The 18625-nt window shown below is 37.8% G+C and overlaps 1 protein-coding gene across 10 annotated transcripts in view; it reads right to left on the bottom strand.

The window, feature by feature from the left end:
- Window positions 1-18625, bottom strand: part of DNAH7 (dynein axonemal heavy chain 7) — a 393327-nt gene that overhangs the window by 176959 nt on the left and 197743 nt on the right. For all 10 annotated transcript variants that reach the window (XM_054679168.2, XM_054679169.2, XM_054679172.2 and 7 more), the window contains 4 exons: window positions 17868-18066; window positions 9736-9876; window positions 6907-7119; window positions 5406-5515 (listed from right to left, as the gene is read on the bottom strand). In XM_054679168.2, coding sequence (XP_054535143.1) covers window positions 5406-5515; window positions 6907-7119; window positions 9736-9876; window positions 17868-18066 — 663 coding nt within the window. The remainder of the gene's footprint in view (window positions 1-5405; window positions 5516-6906; window positions 7120-9735; window positions 9877-17867; window positions 18067-18625) is intronic.

Genomic DNA, 18625 nt, shown 5'->3' on the forward strand with positions numbered 1-18625 from the left:
GCTAAAATGCTGAAACCCCATCTCTACTAAAAATATAAAAATTAGCTGAGCATAGTGGTGCATGCCTGTAGTCCTAGCTACTCAGGAGGCTGAGGCAGGAGAGTCATTTGAAGCCTGGAGACGGAGTTTGCAGTGAGTCAAGATTGCATCAGCCGGGCGTGGTGGCTCACGCCCGTAATTCCAGCACTTCGGGAGGTGGAGGGGGGCGGATCACGAGGTCAGGAGATCGAGACCATCCTGGCTAACATGGTGAAACCCCATCTCTACTAAACAAAATACAAAAAATTAGCCAGGTGTGGTGGCGGGCGCCTGTAGTCCCAGCTACTCAGGAGGCTGAGTCAGGAGAATGGCGTGAACCCGGGAGGCAGAGCTTGCAGTGAGCCGAGATTGTGCCACTGCACTCCAGCCTGGGCAACAGAGAGAGACTCCGCCTCAAAAAAAAAAAAGATTGCATCACTGCACTCCAGTCTGGGTGACAAAGTGAGACTCCATCTCAAAAAAAAAAAGAAACATCTGAAGCTGGTGATCAGCAGCTTCCCGATAAGATCTCAGGAGTTGGGCAAGTGGGCTCACAAATGCCCACTGAGAGAGTCAAATGGCGGAGTTTGACAGGTATATGATCTCCTAGGGACATTCAGCTGGTAAGGGAAACACACCTCAAGTGAGCATGGGTACAACTCCAGTAAACACACTGCACATGCTCCCCTCCCAAGTGCTGGCAGGCCACTGCACAGGTGGACAGCCCACCCTAAGGAAAGAATCACGGGAGAAAGAACACAAGACCACAGAAGCATGTCAAGTCAAAAGGTCAAACCGTGCACTTGTCTTTCAAGTTGTCCACTTGGCCCTCTTCCAAGTGTACTTTCCTTCCTTTTGTTTCTGCTTTAGAGCTTTTTAATAAACTTTTACTCCTGTTCTAAAACTTGCCTCAGTCTCTCCTTCTGGCTTATGCCCTTCTGTCAAATTCTTTTCTTCTGAGGAGGCAAGAATTGAGGTTGCTTCAGACCTACATGGATTTGCCACCAGTAACATGGTGGCTTTATCATGGCTCACTACAGCCTCAACTCCTGGACTCAAGTGATCCTCCTGCCTCAGCCTTCAATGTAGCTAGGACTAAAGGTGTGCACCACCATACTTGACCATTTTTTGTTTGTTTGTTTTACATTTTTTGTAGAGATGGGAGTTTTGCTATGTTGCCCAGGCTGGTCTTGAATTCTTGGTGTCAAGTGATCCTCCTCCCTTGGCCTCCCAAAGTGCTGGAATTATAGGTGTGAGCCACTGCACTCAGTCAAAAGATAGTATTTAGACAATACAAACACAAGCTACATACTGGAAGGAAATATTTGCAGAAACACGTATCAGATAAAGGACTTGTATTCAAAATGTACAAAGAACACTTAAAACTTAACAAAAGAAAAATAAACAACCCAATTACACAATGGACAAAAGATCTGAACAAACACCTCACCAAAAGAGATATCCATATAAAAATAAACATATGAAAAGATGCTCAGCATCATATATCATTAGGGAATTGCAAAATAAAGCAAAATGTGATGCCACTACACATCTATCAGAATGACTAAAATCAAAAGCATTGACAACACCAGATAGAAACTCTCATTCACTGCTGATGGCAATGCAAATGGAGTTCCAAAGTATAGCCACTTTGGGAAACAATCTAGCAGTTTCTCACAAAGCTAAACATAGGCTTAGTGCATGATCCAGCAATCATGCTCCTAGTTATTTACCCAAATGAGTTTAAAACGTATGTCCACCCAAAAACCTGCACAAGAATATTTGCAGCAGCTTTATTTATAATCACTGAAACTTGGAAGCAACCAAGATGTCCTTCAACAGGTGAATGGATAAATTATGTTACACCCACATAATAGAGTATTATTCATCAATAAAAATGTGTTATCAAGCTGCAAAAAGACATGGAGGAAACTTAAATGCATATTGCTAAGTGAAAAGAGACAGTACGTATAATTCCAGATACTATATAACACTTTGGAATATATATACATGACAAAAATGGTCAGTGGTCGACAGGGGTTCTGCGGGAGAGGAGGAGGAAATTATATGTGGAGCAAGGGGGCATTTTTAGGGCAGTAAAATTATTCTTTAGTAGTGGATATATGACATTATGCATTTGTCAAAACCCACAGAACTCTACAACGCAGTGGACCCTGATATAAATTGTACAAATTGTGGACTTTAGTTAACAGGCATGTATCAATATTGGTTTATCAATTATAACAAATGTACCACACTAATGAAAGATTTTGGGCCAGGCGCAGTGGTTCAAGTGTGTAATCCCAGCACTTTGGGAGCCCGAGGCAGGCAGATCACAAGGTCAGGAGATCAAGACCATCCTGGCCAACATGGTGAAACTCTGTCTCTACTAAAAAATACAAAAAATAGCTGGGCGTGGTGGTGCATGCCTGTAATCCCAGCTACTCGGGAGACTGAGGCAGGAGAATCACTTGAACCAGGGAGTCGGAGGTTGCAGTGAGCTGAGATCACGCAGCCTGGAGACACAGCAAGACTTTGTTTTGTTTTTTTTTAAAAAAAAAGATGTTAATGGGAGAAACTGGGTGGGATAGAGAGAGGTTAGGAATTCTCTGTACTTTCTGCATAATTTTCTGTAAATCTAAAATTACTCTTTAAAAAGAATTTTTCTCTTTTAAACAGAGTCTTGCTCTGTCACCCAAGCTGGAGTGCAGTGGCACAATCTCGGCTCACTGCAGCCTCCACCTCCTGGGTTCAAGTGATTTTTCTACCTCAGCCTCCTGAGTAGCTGGGACTACAGATGCACACCACCCCACCCAGCTAATTTTTATATTTTTAGTAGAGACAGGTTTTCACCATGTTGACCAGACTGGTCTCAAATTCCTGGGCTCAAATGATCCATCCCCCTCATCCTCCCAAAGTGCTGGGATCACAGGCATCAGCCACCACACCAGGCCAAAAAGTCTACTCTTTTAAAGGAAGAGAATTAAATAAATACATTTAATTCAATTAAATTAGTAGGGCTTACTGTGTGCCTACATGTGAAGAACTGAGAAAGAGCTGAGGACAAAACTAGGTATTTATAGAGATGACTGGGTTGATAAATAGCCACTGTCATTTCCTGAGATGGGACTAGGGGAGGCTGAGTGAATTTGGGAGGTAAAATGGTACATTTGCTTTTAGAAGAAATGTAAATGTAAGTATCTATGAGATATCAAATGGAAATATCAAGTAGGCTTGTGTATAGCAAGCTTATAGGAGAGATCTTGGCCAGAGGTACAGATATGGGGTCTTCAAGATGTAGGCCATTAAAGCATGGGACTGGATGATAACATTCAGAACATCACAAGGCATGAGATAAATCACTACATGAAAACAGAACTCTCGAAAACTGAGTGTTTCTAGCCCATTCTCATGGATCAATATTGTGATAATGACCATACTGCCAAAAGCAATCTACAGATTCAATACAATTCCCATATCAAAATGCTATGGTCGTACTTCACAGAACTAGAAAAAAAAATCCTAAAATTCATATGGAAGCAAAAAAGAGCCTGCCTAGTCAAAGCAAAACTAAGCGAAAAGAACAAGTCTGGAGGTATCACATTACCCAACTTCAAACTACACTATAAGGCTATAGTTACCAAAACAGCATGGTACTAGTATAAAAATAGGCACATAGGCACACAAATGGAACAGAACAGAGAACCCAGAAATAAAGCCAAATACTTCCAGCCAACTGATCTTCAACAAAGCCAACAAAAACGTAAAGTGGGGAAAGGACACGCTATTCAACAAATGTGCTGGGATAACTGGCAAGCCATATGTAGAAGAATGAAACTGGATCCTCAGCTCTCACCTTATATAAAAATCAACTCAAGATGGATCAAAGACTTAAATCTAAGACCTGAAACCATAAAAATTCTATAAGCTAACATTGGAAAAATCCTTCTAGACATTGGCTTAGGCAAAGAGTTCATGACCAGGAACCCAAAAGCAAATGCAACAAAAACAAAGATAAACAGATGGGACTTAAACTCAACAGCTTCTGCACAGCAAAAGAAATAATCAGCAGAGTAAACAGACAACCCACAGAGTGGGAGAAAATATTTGCAAACTATGCATCTGACAAAGAACTAATATCCAGAATCTACAAGGAACTCAAATCTGCAAGAAAAAAATAACTAATCCCACAAAAAGTGGGTTATGGACATGAATAGACAATTCTCAAAAGAAGATATGCAAATGGCCAACAAACATATGAAAAAATGCTCAGTGTCACTAATGATCAGGGAAATGCAAATCAAAACCACAATTTGATACTACTTTATTCCTGTAAGAATGGTCATAATTTAAAAATAAAAAAATAGATGTTAGTGTGGATGTGGTGAAAGGGGAACACTTTTACATCACTGGTAAGAATGTAAACTATACAACCACTATGGAAAACAATGTGGAGATTCCTTAAAGAAGTAAAAGTAGATCTACCATTTGATCAAGCAATCCCATTCCTGGATATGTACCCAGAGGAAAAGAAGTTATTGTATGGAAAAGACACTTGCACACAAATGTTTATAGCAGCACAATTTGCAATTGCAAAAATATGGAACAAGCCCAAATGCCCATCAGTCAATGAGTGGATAAAGAAAATGTGGTGTACACACACACACACACACACACACACACACACACACACCATGGAATACTACTCAGCCATAAAAAGGAAGGAAATGATAACATTCACAGCAACTGGGATGGAGTTGGAGACTGTTATTCTAAGTGAAGTAACTCAGGAATGGAAAACCAAACATCGTATGTTTTCACTTATAAGTGAGAGCTAAGCTATGAGGACACAAAGGCCTAAGAATGGCACAATGGACTTTAGCGACTTGAGGAGAAGGGTAGGAGTGGGTGCGGGATAAAAGACTACACATTGGGTACAGTGGACATTGCTCAGGTAATGGGTGCACCAAAATCTCAGAAATCAGCACTAAAGAACTTATCCATGTAACCAAACACCACCTGTTCCCCATAAACCTATTGAAATAATAAAAATATCAATTTTAAAAAGAAAATTCAGTGTTTCAAGGGAACAATAAAATGACTCAAATGATCCAAGAAAAAGTCAGAAAGTTTCAGGAAGAAAAGAGGGATGGACAGCGTCAACAACAAGTGACACCTACTAATACTTAGAGCCCTAGTATTGAGAGGAGGAAGCCAGCAGAGAAAGAGAAAATGAAGACAAACCTGAGAGGAAAATCAAGGGTCTAGGAAAAAATAACATAGGCTAAATTAACAGTATGAGAGGCAATTTGGTATTTTTAAATAAATCAGTGGTATAGGGGTGAGTGAAAGTTATTTCCAATAGATCCTTAAATTAAAGGGTTTACCTGTAACATCTATCCGTGAGTGGCGTAATAACCAGCCTAGGGGAATTACCCAGATATTCATATCCATATCGCAAACCAGCATTGATCATTTTTGTTTCTAAATGATTTTCCTAGGATAAATCAAATAAAATGAAGTTAAACAATAAAATTGTAAATAATATGAAATCTCAAGCTCTTTAATAAGTAATAACCATAATATAGACATCTTTAAAGTTCACTTTTCAGGTGTCATTTGATTCCATGGCAGAATTAAGTATCTAGTTTCCATCGATGAATAATTGAAGTCACTGGCTTTAATTTTTCCCATAAAATATTTTAGTATTTGTCCCTTACCTCTTCCATATTTTTAATCATTTTGTGTTAACAATAGAGTGGATATTACTCATCATTTAACAGATGAGGAAATTGATGCTTAAAGAGAATAAGTAACTTCCCCGAGGTTATACATCTGGTAACAGGAGGATCTGGCATCTGAAATGATTCCGCCATCTGAGCTTCTAGCTCAGTACTAAATACACTGCCCCTCAATTTGTTTCCCAGGATGCTAGTTCTCACTTTTTCTCTCCTCCCACCCCATACCTCCCAAGACTTCCACAAAAGCCTATATGATGAAAACTATGCACCTGTCTATGCCCACACCCAATAGGCCCTATCTTGCCCACTTTACTGTTCCGGCCCTGTTTGCATTCCCCATCATGACTACCATCACCATCCACCTGGATGCCCTGGTAAAAACCATGTTTCTGGCTTCTTCAATTGATCAATTAGAGGAATTTTTTTTTTTTTTTTCCTGAGACAGGGTCTCTGTCACCCAGGCTTGTGCAGTGGCACAATCTCAGCTCACTGCAACCTCTGCCTCCTGGGGTTCAAGCAGTTCTCCCACCTCAGTCCTCAAGTAGCTGGGGCTACAAGCACGCCCCACCATGTGCCCAGCTAATTTTTGTATTTTTAGTAGAGATGGGGTTTCACCATGTTGGCCAGGCTGGTCTTGAACTCCTGACCTCAAGTGATCTGCCTGCCTTGGCCTCCCAAAGTGCCAGGATCACAGGCGTGAGTCACCATGCCCCGCAATGAGAGGAAACTTTAATGACTAAATCAGACTGAAAGAGTTTGATTCATACATCCTTTAGATGCATCAAGAACCTAAAAACACAATTTTAAACTGACTAGTCCCAACATTTTGCAGATTCAGCAAGCCTAGCAACTCATTTAAAATGAGTAATTTTTGATAATTACTCATGATTTTCGTGTATCTATATATGGATACATGTTTATATATAACTATACATTTGTATATAGATAAGGATACAGATACCAATACAGATGACATAGTTATCAGCAGCTTAATCTTCAATATAAAGAAATGCTTACTTGGGTATAGTCTGCCATCAGCAAAAGATCTCACATTACCGCTACTATTTCCCATGTAAGCAAGCAAGCACAAATTTAAAACTACGAGCTGAAATTGCTGTGTAATATAACATTCAGTGATACCACTTACTTGCCAATAGTACCTAAGCTGACTTAACCATTCAAAGTCAGAGTCATCGCTAATATTTTTTTTTACAAGTGATGAGAGGACATCTCTAGCATGGACATCCAGTACCACAAGTGCTCCCAGAGTTACGCGATTCTGCATGGACAATTTGCCACGCACCAAAGTGACAATATCATCAATTTGTCTGTTACACGTTTTCAAGTATTGCTCAAGAGCCTGAAAGAAAATAAGATATGATTTCCCAATGTGATCAAAATTATTTTGAACAAAACATTCTGAACTAGTATATATACAGATTATTCTCTGCATTTTGATCACAACTTTCCATGTAACACAATTTAAAAATAATTTGTTTTTCTGACTACAAAGATACTAGGTAAACAAGACTAATCAGGCCACGTATAATGGATATATGTAATTTGTGTCTACTCATTATCTTTTCCTTTTCTATTTCTTCTCTATTCTCTGTGGTTTTGTTGGAGCTGTCAATCATATTGCCCTCTCTCCATGGCAATATGAAGGAGGGGATGTGTGACTAAACCAGAGCCAATCATAGTTCTTCCTGGGGACTGCTATATAGATTGAGAGAAAAAGTGCTCTTCACTAGGCTTGGTAGGCTGTGGATATGCCAACTTAAAGTAACTACAAGCTGTCTTCTGCTCTACAGAATAAAGCCTACCAGAGCCAACAGAGATAGAAAGCAACAACAAAAGACAGACCAGGGCTGGGCGTGGAGGCCTATAATCCCAGCACTTTGGGAGGCCAAGGCGGGCGGATCACTTGAGGTCAGGAGTTTGAGACCAGCCTGACCAACATGGTGAAACCCCGTCTCTACCAAAAATATAAAAAGTTAGCTGGGTGTGGTGGCATGTGCCTGTAATCCCAGCTACTCGGGAGGCTGAGGCAGCAGAATAGCTTGAACCTGGGAGGTGGAGGTTGCAGTGAGCCAAGATCACGCCACTGCACTCCAGCCTGGGTGACAGAGTGAGACTCCATCACAAAAGAAAAAAAAAAAGAGAGAGAGCAAGAGAGAGGCCACAGCACCATGCAGCCCTGAGGTCCTGATTCCGACTGTTCCTGTTTAGATCCTATGAGTCCCTCTAGTACTCTCACATAAGCTTTCTGAAAGGGGTTTGTGCTTCTTGAAATATAAAGATGCTAATAAACAAAACATTGAACATGTTAGTTTATAATAAGCTAATGCCAGTTCTGAAGACCAGGCTTGCTTCTCTTTTCTGGTAGGTAAATCTAATGAGTAAGTTAAAAAAGACAAAAATAAAATTATAGTCAACAAAAAACACTGTGCTTAAGAGACATATCAATATGCTCCAGTGGCTGCTTTTTCTACTTTAAAAACATTTAATAAAACTGTACACCACGGAGTTTATTTCACTCTGTTACAGCCATTGCTAAGTGGCAGCAATGAAACTAAAAGTGAGGGTTCCCAAGAATGAGAAAAAGTTTAAAAGACAGAGATGAGGACTGCAAGTTGTTTCTCCAAGGGGCACTTTTCTTGTTTCTTGAAATACTTCATCTTTTTTTATTTATTTTTTTTTTAAGAAAGATCAGTTTTCAAAGGTTTGGTGCCTAAACACTATTTCATTTCTATTATTTACATGGTTAATTTGCTATTAATTTTCTTCTTCAGTAGCAAAAAATAAACTTCTGTCTCACCCATGTTCAACCACAAGCAGGGAGATCCCAGGCGGCTGCACGTCCCCTGGCGGCCCACCTTGGAGAAATCCCTCTGAGTGTGGTGGTTGGTGAGTGGTAGCTTAAAAGTAGAAAGACAAAATGAATTCTCTGGACTCACTGAGGAAAAAGGAAAAATACACATGGGGAGAAACACCCAAGGGCCCAAAAGTAAACTCAGGGGCTTACTGCTATTAGGGATACTCTTATGCCCCAGTGCCCTGCTTTTCATGAAGAAAGACCTTTTCCTGAAAACCCTTGACTTCCTGTTTTACACCCTATTCCTTCTTGTAGAGGAGAAGTAGGTGACCTGTTGGTAAGTTGGAGTGAATTAAACATGTGTCACTCAGTCCCTTACTCCTTGGAATCTGTCTGTCTACAGAGAACATGCATCATTTTCAAACCCTTGTTCAACAATATCTTAAAGACATTTCAAATTCCATGTCAAAAACATATTTAATAATTATGATTTTAAACTACAGATTTATATTTGCTAGGTTCCAGTTGACCCCTCAGTCAACTGAAAGCTGACTCACTTAAAATCCTATCTCAATGATAGAACTGCTGCAATGAATGTAATTTTAGTTTTTCATTAATAATTACAATCTAATTAATATTAAATTAATATATCCAATTATATTAGAATATTTACATATTTAATACTAAGCATCATTTAAATATTCATAATTATTATGTATTCACAATCAATACATTAGAAATAAAAACAGTCACAGTAAGTCAACTGGAGCTTTATCTATATAGGGTAGTTTTACTCAAGGTATAAAAGAGAATACTGTTACTTTATTTCCTGCTAATCTTTATGAGTTTCTTAGTCCTATTACCACTCTATTTTTAAAGGCATAAAATGTATACAATAACAAGATTGAGGTTCAAGTATCATTGACTTTTATATACCGTGAATAAACATGATTTAAACATAAATTTTGAAATTATTGGTATAAATTTTTCCTACATATTTGTTACGTGCAATTTTTATTTAAAAAATCTGTAATTTGGCTTGCAGCATAAAGTAGATTTTTAAGTGAACTGTATTTATTTTAGTTTTTAAAATAAGTGTATTCTGGCAATAATACTATTGAAAAAATGCTTAAAAAAACCCGAGGGTTAATAAAACCTTACCTTTATCCCCATTGGAATAGCTGTTTGTACTTCTTTCGTCCAAAAGATTTGGGACACACAGAGAACGGTCTGTCCAGGCCAATCCCTTACCCAGTTAATTCGTTCATATTTTGTATAGGCAAAAGTTGCATCTCCAATTACCTAATCAAAAAAGAATATGCTAAATATTAACCATTTCCTGAACAAGTTATACAATTGAGAGCTAAACTAAACTAGATTAATTCATACTGCTCAATTTTTTACAACATTCTTAGACATTTATGCAAGACTCACTTAAACCATGTGATTACAACTATTTATATTCAAGTTTAATCACATACTTATAAGCAAGGCAAACATACTACATAACATTTTATTTTCCTGATGTACTATCAATTTGTGTGAACCACATGGTATCAAATATTCATTTGAATAATTTTAGCCAAAGACATCCTAGATACATTTGGATTGAACAAGCATGAGCAATTTTACTGCAAAATACAAATTCAAATAATTCCAAAATGAGATCCATCAAATTTATAGATTATTTTCTTTAAATTTAATCAGATCTCCACTCAGCCATATGCCTGTACACATGCACACTTGGGCATCACACAATCTTTCTCAAGTTAATCCTGTGTTTCCAGGCCTCACTCCCTCTCAATCCTGTAGTTTGAAGCCCAAAGCAATGATGACAGAGACAGATGTATGATTCATTCATGGAGAGTTGAGGGCTGTAAAGTCAGGAAGTCTAATTTTGTACTTCACTACCTATGTTCAGTGGACTGATACATCTACTTTTTCTACCAGCCATCGGTGGGAAACACACTAGTCTGTTACATGCATCAACCAAAAATAGTGATGTCTGTGAGGTGGTATGTACTTTAATGTTTGAATTTCAGAAAAGATTTCTTAGATTTTTCTGAGAAATATCTCAGGATGGTTAAACCATTCTGGATTTCTAGTCTTGCTGGGAGATTTATAGAATGGAACAATGATAAAGGGCAGAATGCTGGGTGTTGATATTAAAGACATTTTTAAGAGCAGAAGAAGCCAAGGAAAGGACAGGTGAAAATGGACAGCTGAGGGATGAGAGAAGCAAATAAATAAATAAATAAATAAATAAATAAATAAATAAATAAAATAGGCGCAGCAGAGAAATGCCAAGAAGATGGAGTAAAAATGTGCTCTAGAAGGACACTGTGGGGAGAACAAGAGAAAGACATTCAAATCTGGATCACAAAAAGGGATTTCTATATAGTTAGATGAGGAGAAATATGATTATATAAAGTTCCACAATATTATATGTAAAGTCTATTATTATATCTATGTTTACCATATTATATATGCTATATATAGAATAACATATATATGTAGTAGCCTTTCAAGCATGCAAATACACATAGCACAACACAGTAACACACATATCTCCTATTTGTAGAACTGTATACTGCACTTGCTTGGATATTTTGTCAACACAAACTTATACAGGAAGATTTTTAAAAGATACTTATTTTCTACATCACTTTTTTTAAACTTTATTTTTTGTATTTTTCAACTTTTATTTTAGATACAGGGGGTATATGTGCAGGTTTGTTACATGGGCATATTGCACCAAGGTAGTGAGCATAGTGCCCAATAGTTAGTTTTTAAACTCATGCTCCCCTTTCTTCTCTCCCCATCTAGAGGTCTACAGTGTCTACTGTTGCCATGTTTATGTCCATGTGTGCTCAATGTTTAGCTCCCACTTATGAGAACACGTGGTATTTGGTTTTCTGTTCCTGTGTTAATTTGTTTAGGATTATGGACTCCAGCTCCATCTATGTTGCTACAAAGGACATGATTCCATTCTTTTTCATGCCTGCATATCCTATACAACTTCTTGCCACCCTATCTTAATGCTTTGAAATGGCAACCAAAATATTTTCTCCAAGTACTTTGACAATCAAAATTAAAAGAGTAGTTTATTATCAGATATACATAAAATAATGACTTATTACTCTATACTACATAAATTAGCAAATCATATAAGCCAATTTAATGCTGCTAAAGAGTGGCCAAAGTGGAATATATTAATATTGCCAATGGTTACAAAAACAGTAATGCTATTTGTCAATATTTATCAAGGCCTTTGAAAACTCATCTTCTTTGGCCCAGTAAACCTACACATGGGCCGTTATCATACAAAACTTAAAATTCAAAGAAACCAGATATAAGCATAAGTACATTCATTATAATATAATTCATAATAGGGAGAAAACCAGACCTGTCCAAAAGATTTTAAATTTTCTGGAAAATATTGTGTAGGCAAGCATTAAAGCCATATTTAACAGAAAGAAACATTAAGAAGAGAAAGAAACAATGGTAACATTGAACATCTAGATTCCAGTGAATTTTTCCAACACATTTGTGGGAGAGTCTGACACATTAATTTAAATATAAATTAATTGGAAGTCCTAGACAGAGCAATCAGGCAAGAGAAAGAAATAAAAGGTATCAAATAGGAAAAGAAGAAGTCAAACAATCCCTCTTCACTGGCAATATGATTCTACACCTAGAAAACCTCAAAGACCCCAACAAAAGACTTCTGGAGCTGATAAATGACTTCAGTAAAGTTTCAGGATATTAAATCAATGTACAAAAATCGGTAACATTTCTATACCCCAATAATGTTCAAGCTGAGAGCCACATCAAGAATGCAATCCCATTCACAACAGCCACAAACAAAAATAAAATACCTAGGAATTCATCTAACCAAAGAGGTAAAAGATCTCTACAAGGAGAACTACAAAACACTACTGAAAGAAATCACAGATGACACAAACAAACAGAAAAATATTCCATGCTCATGGATTAGAAAAATCAGTATTATTAAAATGGTCATACTGCCCAAAGCAACCTACAAATTCAACACTATTCCTATCAAGCTACCAACATCATTTTTCACAGAACTGGAAAAAAACATTCTAAAATTCACATGGAACCACAAGAGCCTGAATAGCCAAAGAAATTCTAAGCAAAAAGAACAAAGCCAGAAGCATTACATTAGCCAACTTCAAAGTATATTATAAGGCTATCATATCCAACACAGCATGGTATGTGTACAAAAACAGGCACACAGAATAATGGAACAAAATAGGGAGCCCAGAAATAAAGGTGCACACCTATACCCATCTGCTCTTTGACAAAGTCAACAAAAATAAGCAATGGAGAAAGGACTCCCTATTCAATAAATGGTGCTTAAATAGCTGGCTAGCCATATGAAGAAGAATGAAACTTTACCCCCAACTTTCATCATATACAAAAATTAACTCAAGATGGATTACTATTTAAAGGTAAGACTTCAAACTATAAGAATCCTAGAAGAAAACCTAGGACACACCATTCTAGACATTGGTCTTGGGAAAATATTTATGACTAAGTTCTCAAAAGCAATTGCAACAAAAACAAAAATTGACAAGTGGAAACTAATTACACTAAAGAGCTTTGGCACAGCAAAAGAAACTATCAACAGAGTAAACAGACAACCTATAGACTGTGAGAAAACATTCACAAACTATGTATCTGACCAAGGTCTAATATCCAGATTCTATAAGGAACTTAAACAATTGAACAAGCAAAAAACAAACAACCCAATTAAAAAATGAGCAGCAGGCCAGGTGCGGTGGTTCAAGCCTGTAATCCCAGCAATTTGGGAGGTCAAGGCAGGTGGGTCACGAGGTCAAGAGATTGAGACCATCCTGGCCAACACGGTGAAACCCCGTCTCTACTAAAAATGCAAAAATTAGCTGGGTGTGATGGTGCACACCTGTAGTACCAGCCACTCAGGAGCTGAGACAGAATTGCTTGAATCTAGGAGATGGGGGTTGCAGTGAGATGAGATTGCACCACTGCACTCCAGCCTGGTGACAGAGTGAGACACCGTCTCAAAAAAAGAAAAGAAAATGAGCAGCAGACATGAATAGATACTTCTCCAAAGAAGACATACTAGTGGCCAAAAAACATATGAAAAATGCTCCACATCACTAATCATCAGAAAATATAAATCAGTACCAAAATGAGATATCATCTCACCCCACTCAGAAAGGCTATTACTAAAAAGACAAAAAAACAAAAAATGCTGATAAGGCTGCAGAGAAAAGGGAATGCTTATACACTATTGGTGGGATTGTAAGTTAGTTCAGCCGCTGTAGAAAGCAGTTTGGAGATCTCTCAAAGAACTTAAAACAGAACTACCATTCAACCCAGCAACCCCATTACTGAGTATATATCCAAAAGAAAATAAATTGTTCTACCAAAAAGACACATATATGTTCACTGGAGCAGTATTCACAACAGCAAAGACATGGAATCAACCTAGGTGCCATCAATGGTGGCCTGGATTAAGAAAATGTGATAAATATACACCATATAATACTATGCAGCCACAAAAATAATGAAATTATGTTCTTTGCAGCAACATGGATGTAGCTGGAGACCATCATCCTAAGCGAATTAACACAGGAACAGAAAATCAAATACCACATGTTCCCACTTACAAGTAAGTGGAAACTAAACCTTAGGTACTCATGGTCACAGATGGGAATGGCAACAATAGACACTGGGAACTACTACAAGGAGGAGGAAGAGAGGGGTCAAGGTTGATATACTAACTATTGGGTACTATGCTCAGTACCTGGGTGATGGGATCAATCACTCCCCAAACCTCAGAATCACACGATATATCTATGTAACAAACCTGCACATGTACCCCTGAATCTAAAAGTTGATATTTAAAAAAATAAAAATTTAGCTGCATAAATGTCTTCTTTTGAGAAGTGTCTGTTCATATTCTTCCCCACTTGTTGATGGGGTTGTTTTTTTCTTGTAAATTTGTTTGAGCTCATTGTAGATTCTGGATATTAACCCTTTGTCAGATGAGTAGGTTGCAAAAATTTTCTCCCATTCTGTAGGTTGCCTGTTCACTCTGATGGTAGTTTCTTTTGCTGTGCAGAAGCTCTTTAGTTTAATTAGATCCCATTTGTCAATTTTGGCTTTTGTTGCCATTGCTTTTGGTGTTTTAGACATGAAGTCCTTGCCCATGCCTATGTCCTGAATGGTAATGCCTAGGTTTTCCTCTAGGGTTTTTATGGTTTTAGGTCTAACAAGTAAGTCTTTAATCCATCTTGAATTAATTTTTGTATAAGGTGTAAGGAAGGGATCCAGTTTCAGCTTTCTACATATGGCTAGCCAGTTGTCCCAGCACCATTTATTACATAGGGAATCCTTTCCCCATTGCTTTTCTCAGGTTTGTCAAAGATCAGATAGTTGTAAATATGTGGCATTATTTCTGAGGACTCTGTTCTGTTCCATTGGTCTATATCTCTGTTTTGGTACTAGTGCCATGCTGTTTTGGTTACTGTAGCCTTGTAGCATAGTTTGAAGTCAGGTAGCTTGATGCCTCCAGCTTTGTTCTTTTGGCTTAGGATTGACTTGGCGATGTGGGCTCTTTTTTGGTTCCATATGAACTTTAAAGTAGTTTTTTCCAATTCTGTGAAGAAAGTCATTGGTAGCTTGATGGGGACGGCATTGAATCTATAAATTACCTTGGGCAGTATGGCCATTTTCATGATATTGATTCTTCCTACCCATGAGCATGGAATGTTCTTCCATTTGTTTGTATCCTCTTTTATTTCCTTGAGCAGTGGTTTGTAGTTCTCCTTGAAGAGGTCCTTCACATCCCTTCTAAGTTGGATTCCTAGGTATTGTATTCTCTTTGAAGCAATTGCGAATGGGAATTCACTCATGATTTGGCTGTTTGTCTGTTGTTGGTGTATAAGAATGCTTGTGATTTTTGCACATTGATTTTGTATCCTGAGACTTTGCTGAAGTTGCTTATCAGCTTAAGGAGATTTTGGGCTGAGACGGTGGGGTTTTCTAGATATACAATCATGTCATCTGCAGCAGAGACAATTTGACTTCCTCTTTTCCTACTTGAATACCCTTTATGTCCTTCTGCCTGATTGCCCTGGCCAGAACTTCCAACAATATGTTGAATAGGAGTGGTGAGAGATGGCATCCCTGTCTTGTGCCAGTTTTCAAAGGGAATGCTTCCAGTTTTTGCCCATTCAGTATGATACTGGCTGTGGGTTTGTCATAGAGAGCTCTTATTATTTTGATATACATCCCATCAATACCTACTTTATTGAGAGTTTTTAGCATGAAGGGTTGTTGAATTTTGTCAAAGGCCTTTTCTGCATCTATTGAGATAATCATGTGGTTTTTGTTGTTGGTTCTGTTTATATGTTGGATTACGTTTATTGATTTGTGTGTGTTGAACCAGCCTTGCATCCCAGGGATGAAGCCCACTTGATCATGGTGGATAAGCTTTTTGATGTGCTGCTGGATTCGGTTTGCCAGTATTTTATTGAGGATTTTTGCATCGATGTTCATCAGGGATATTGGTCTAAAATTCTCTTTTTTTGTTGTGTCTCTGCCAGGCTTTGGTATCAGGATGCTGGCCTCATAAAATGAGTTAGGGAGGATTCCCTCTTTTTCTATTGATTGGAATAGTTTCAGAAGGAATGGTACCAGCTCCTCCTTGTACCTCTGGTAGAATTCAGCTGTGAATCCATCTGGTCCTGGACTTTTTTTGGTTGGTAAGCTATTAATTATTGCCTCAATTTCAGAGCCTGTTATTGGTCTATTCAGAGATTCATCTTCTTCAAAAGACACATGAAAAAATGCTCATCATCACTGGCCATCAGAGAAATGCAAATCAAAACCACAATGAGATACCATCTCACACCAGTTAGAATGGCGATCATTAAAAAGTCAGGAAACAACAGGTGCTGGAGAGGATGTGGAGAAATAGGAACACTTACACTGTTGGCGGGACTGTAAACTAGTTCAACCATTGTGAAAGTCAGTGTGGCGATTCCTCAGGGATCTAGAACTAGAAATACCATTTGACCCAGCCATCCCATTACTGGGTATATACCTAAAGGATTATAAATCATGTTGCTATAAAGACATATGCACATGTATGTTTATTGCGGCACTATTCACAATAGCAAAGACTTGGAGCCAACCCAAATGTCCATCAATGATAGACTGGATTAAGAAAATGTGGCACATATACACCATGGAATACTATGCATCCATAAAAAAGGATGAGTTCGTGTCCTTTGTAGGGACATGGATGAAGCTGGAAACCATCATTCTCAGCAAACTAACACAAACACAAAAAACCAAACACCGCATGTTCTCACTCATAGGTGGGAATTGAACAATGAGAACACATGGACACAGGAAGAGGAACATCACACACCGGGGCCTGTTGTGGGATGGGGGATGGGGGGAGGGATAGCATTAGGAGATATACCTAATGTTAAATGACAAGTTAATGGGTGCAGCACACCAACATGGCACATGTATACAAATGTAACAAACCTGCACGTTGTGCACATGTACCCTAAAACTTAAAGTATAATAAAAATAAAAATTTAAAATTAATTAATTAGTTATACTCCCTTCCGTTCCTTTGCTCCATCATGATTTTTATTCTTGACTAAAAACTTGAATGCTAAGCTCACACTACAGTAAAAAAAACTGAGTGCTCAATCTTTATTTATTGGTGTGCCTTGAAATTCTCTACCAACAAAAGTAATCACAAATGATTGAGCTCACAGTATGTTTTATGAAATGTGGAAAATATGAAGTTGTTATTAATTGTAGGAAGCATACATTATTTTCTAACATTTTGTATGCATTTCATATATACACCGAACAAAAAGATTCATACGTGTCAAGGAGATTGATGTGATCATGTAGAGAGGTGCTTCCAAGGCAAGACTAAAGAGAGACCGCATAGAACAAAGTGTATCTAATTAATGATGAAAGCACTAGCATGTGGCCACAAGAAATGAGCAGATGCATTATTCAAACCCAAGTGTTTTGTAGTATGGATGGTATTTTGTCCCACTTTTCCAGTGAGTCACTACAAAATTACTATCATAGAACATCTCTTTGCCTTCAAGTTATCTATCACATTTGAATTGGTAATTCCATGCCTCCATTTCTGTTTAAATAACAGTACATTTATCAATAGTATGTTTCTAGTAACATTCATATTCTAGCATCCTTTTCTAAAAATCATAAGTATAATCGGCTACCTTGTGGATGGAGTTAATCATAACTCTCTCTAATTCAACCAACCACTTCTCCACTTGACCTCTGGCTTTGGCTGTTGAAATAATCTCTATGAGTTCTACAACCTCTCCTTCGCTGCTCTTCATGTGAGTAATGTCTAAAGTTTCCGTAAATTCTACCTTTGCGATTCCTTCAAAACATTTCTTCAAGTGAGGTTGCACCCTGTCAGGAAAAACATTTTTAAGATAATTAACCAAGTTAAAACAATTCCTTACACTCCAGAGTTCTTCGTTTAAAATTCATAAATGTGTAGTGTTAGACCTATGCTAGGTGCTGCTGGGAATGAAATGCTGTGCAAAAACCAGAAACCCCCAAAACAAACAAACAAACAAAAAACGCAAGCTCTGCCTACATGCATTATATAGTCCATTGAGATGTCAGTATTAACTGAATAATCACAAAACATCTGTAAAATTACAATTATAGTAAGAGCTACAGAGACAACCACGAGGCTTTGTCTTCAATACAATGAATTAAAAGATGCTAAAGGTAACATAAGGAGAAAACCAATCTTGCCTAACAGATAAATACATGAATCTGAAGAATCTTCAAATGCACAAAAGTAGCCATTTCAACTGGGATCTTCAGAGACTACTTGAAAATTGTGGACTATGTTTAGTAACTTAGGTACTTTACAGTTTACTAAATCAACTGCGTTGACAGTATCCAACTATTAGTCTATTCAATGTAATACAGATGGGACTGACACAACTCCTCATTT

This window comes from Pan troglodytes, chromosome 13 (assembly GCF_028858775.2).
Source record: "Pan troglodytes isolate AG18354 chromosome 13, NHGRI_mPanTro3-v2.0_pri, whole genome shotgun sequence".
In the NCBI taxonomy this organism is placed as follows: domain Eukaryota; kingdom Metazoa; phylum Chordata; class Mammalia; order Primates; family Hominidae; genus Pan; species Pan troglodytes.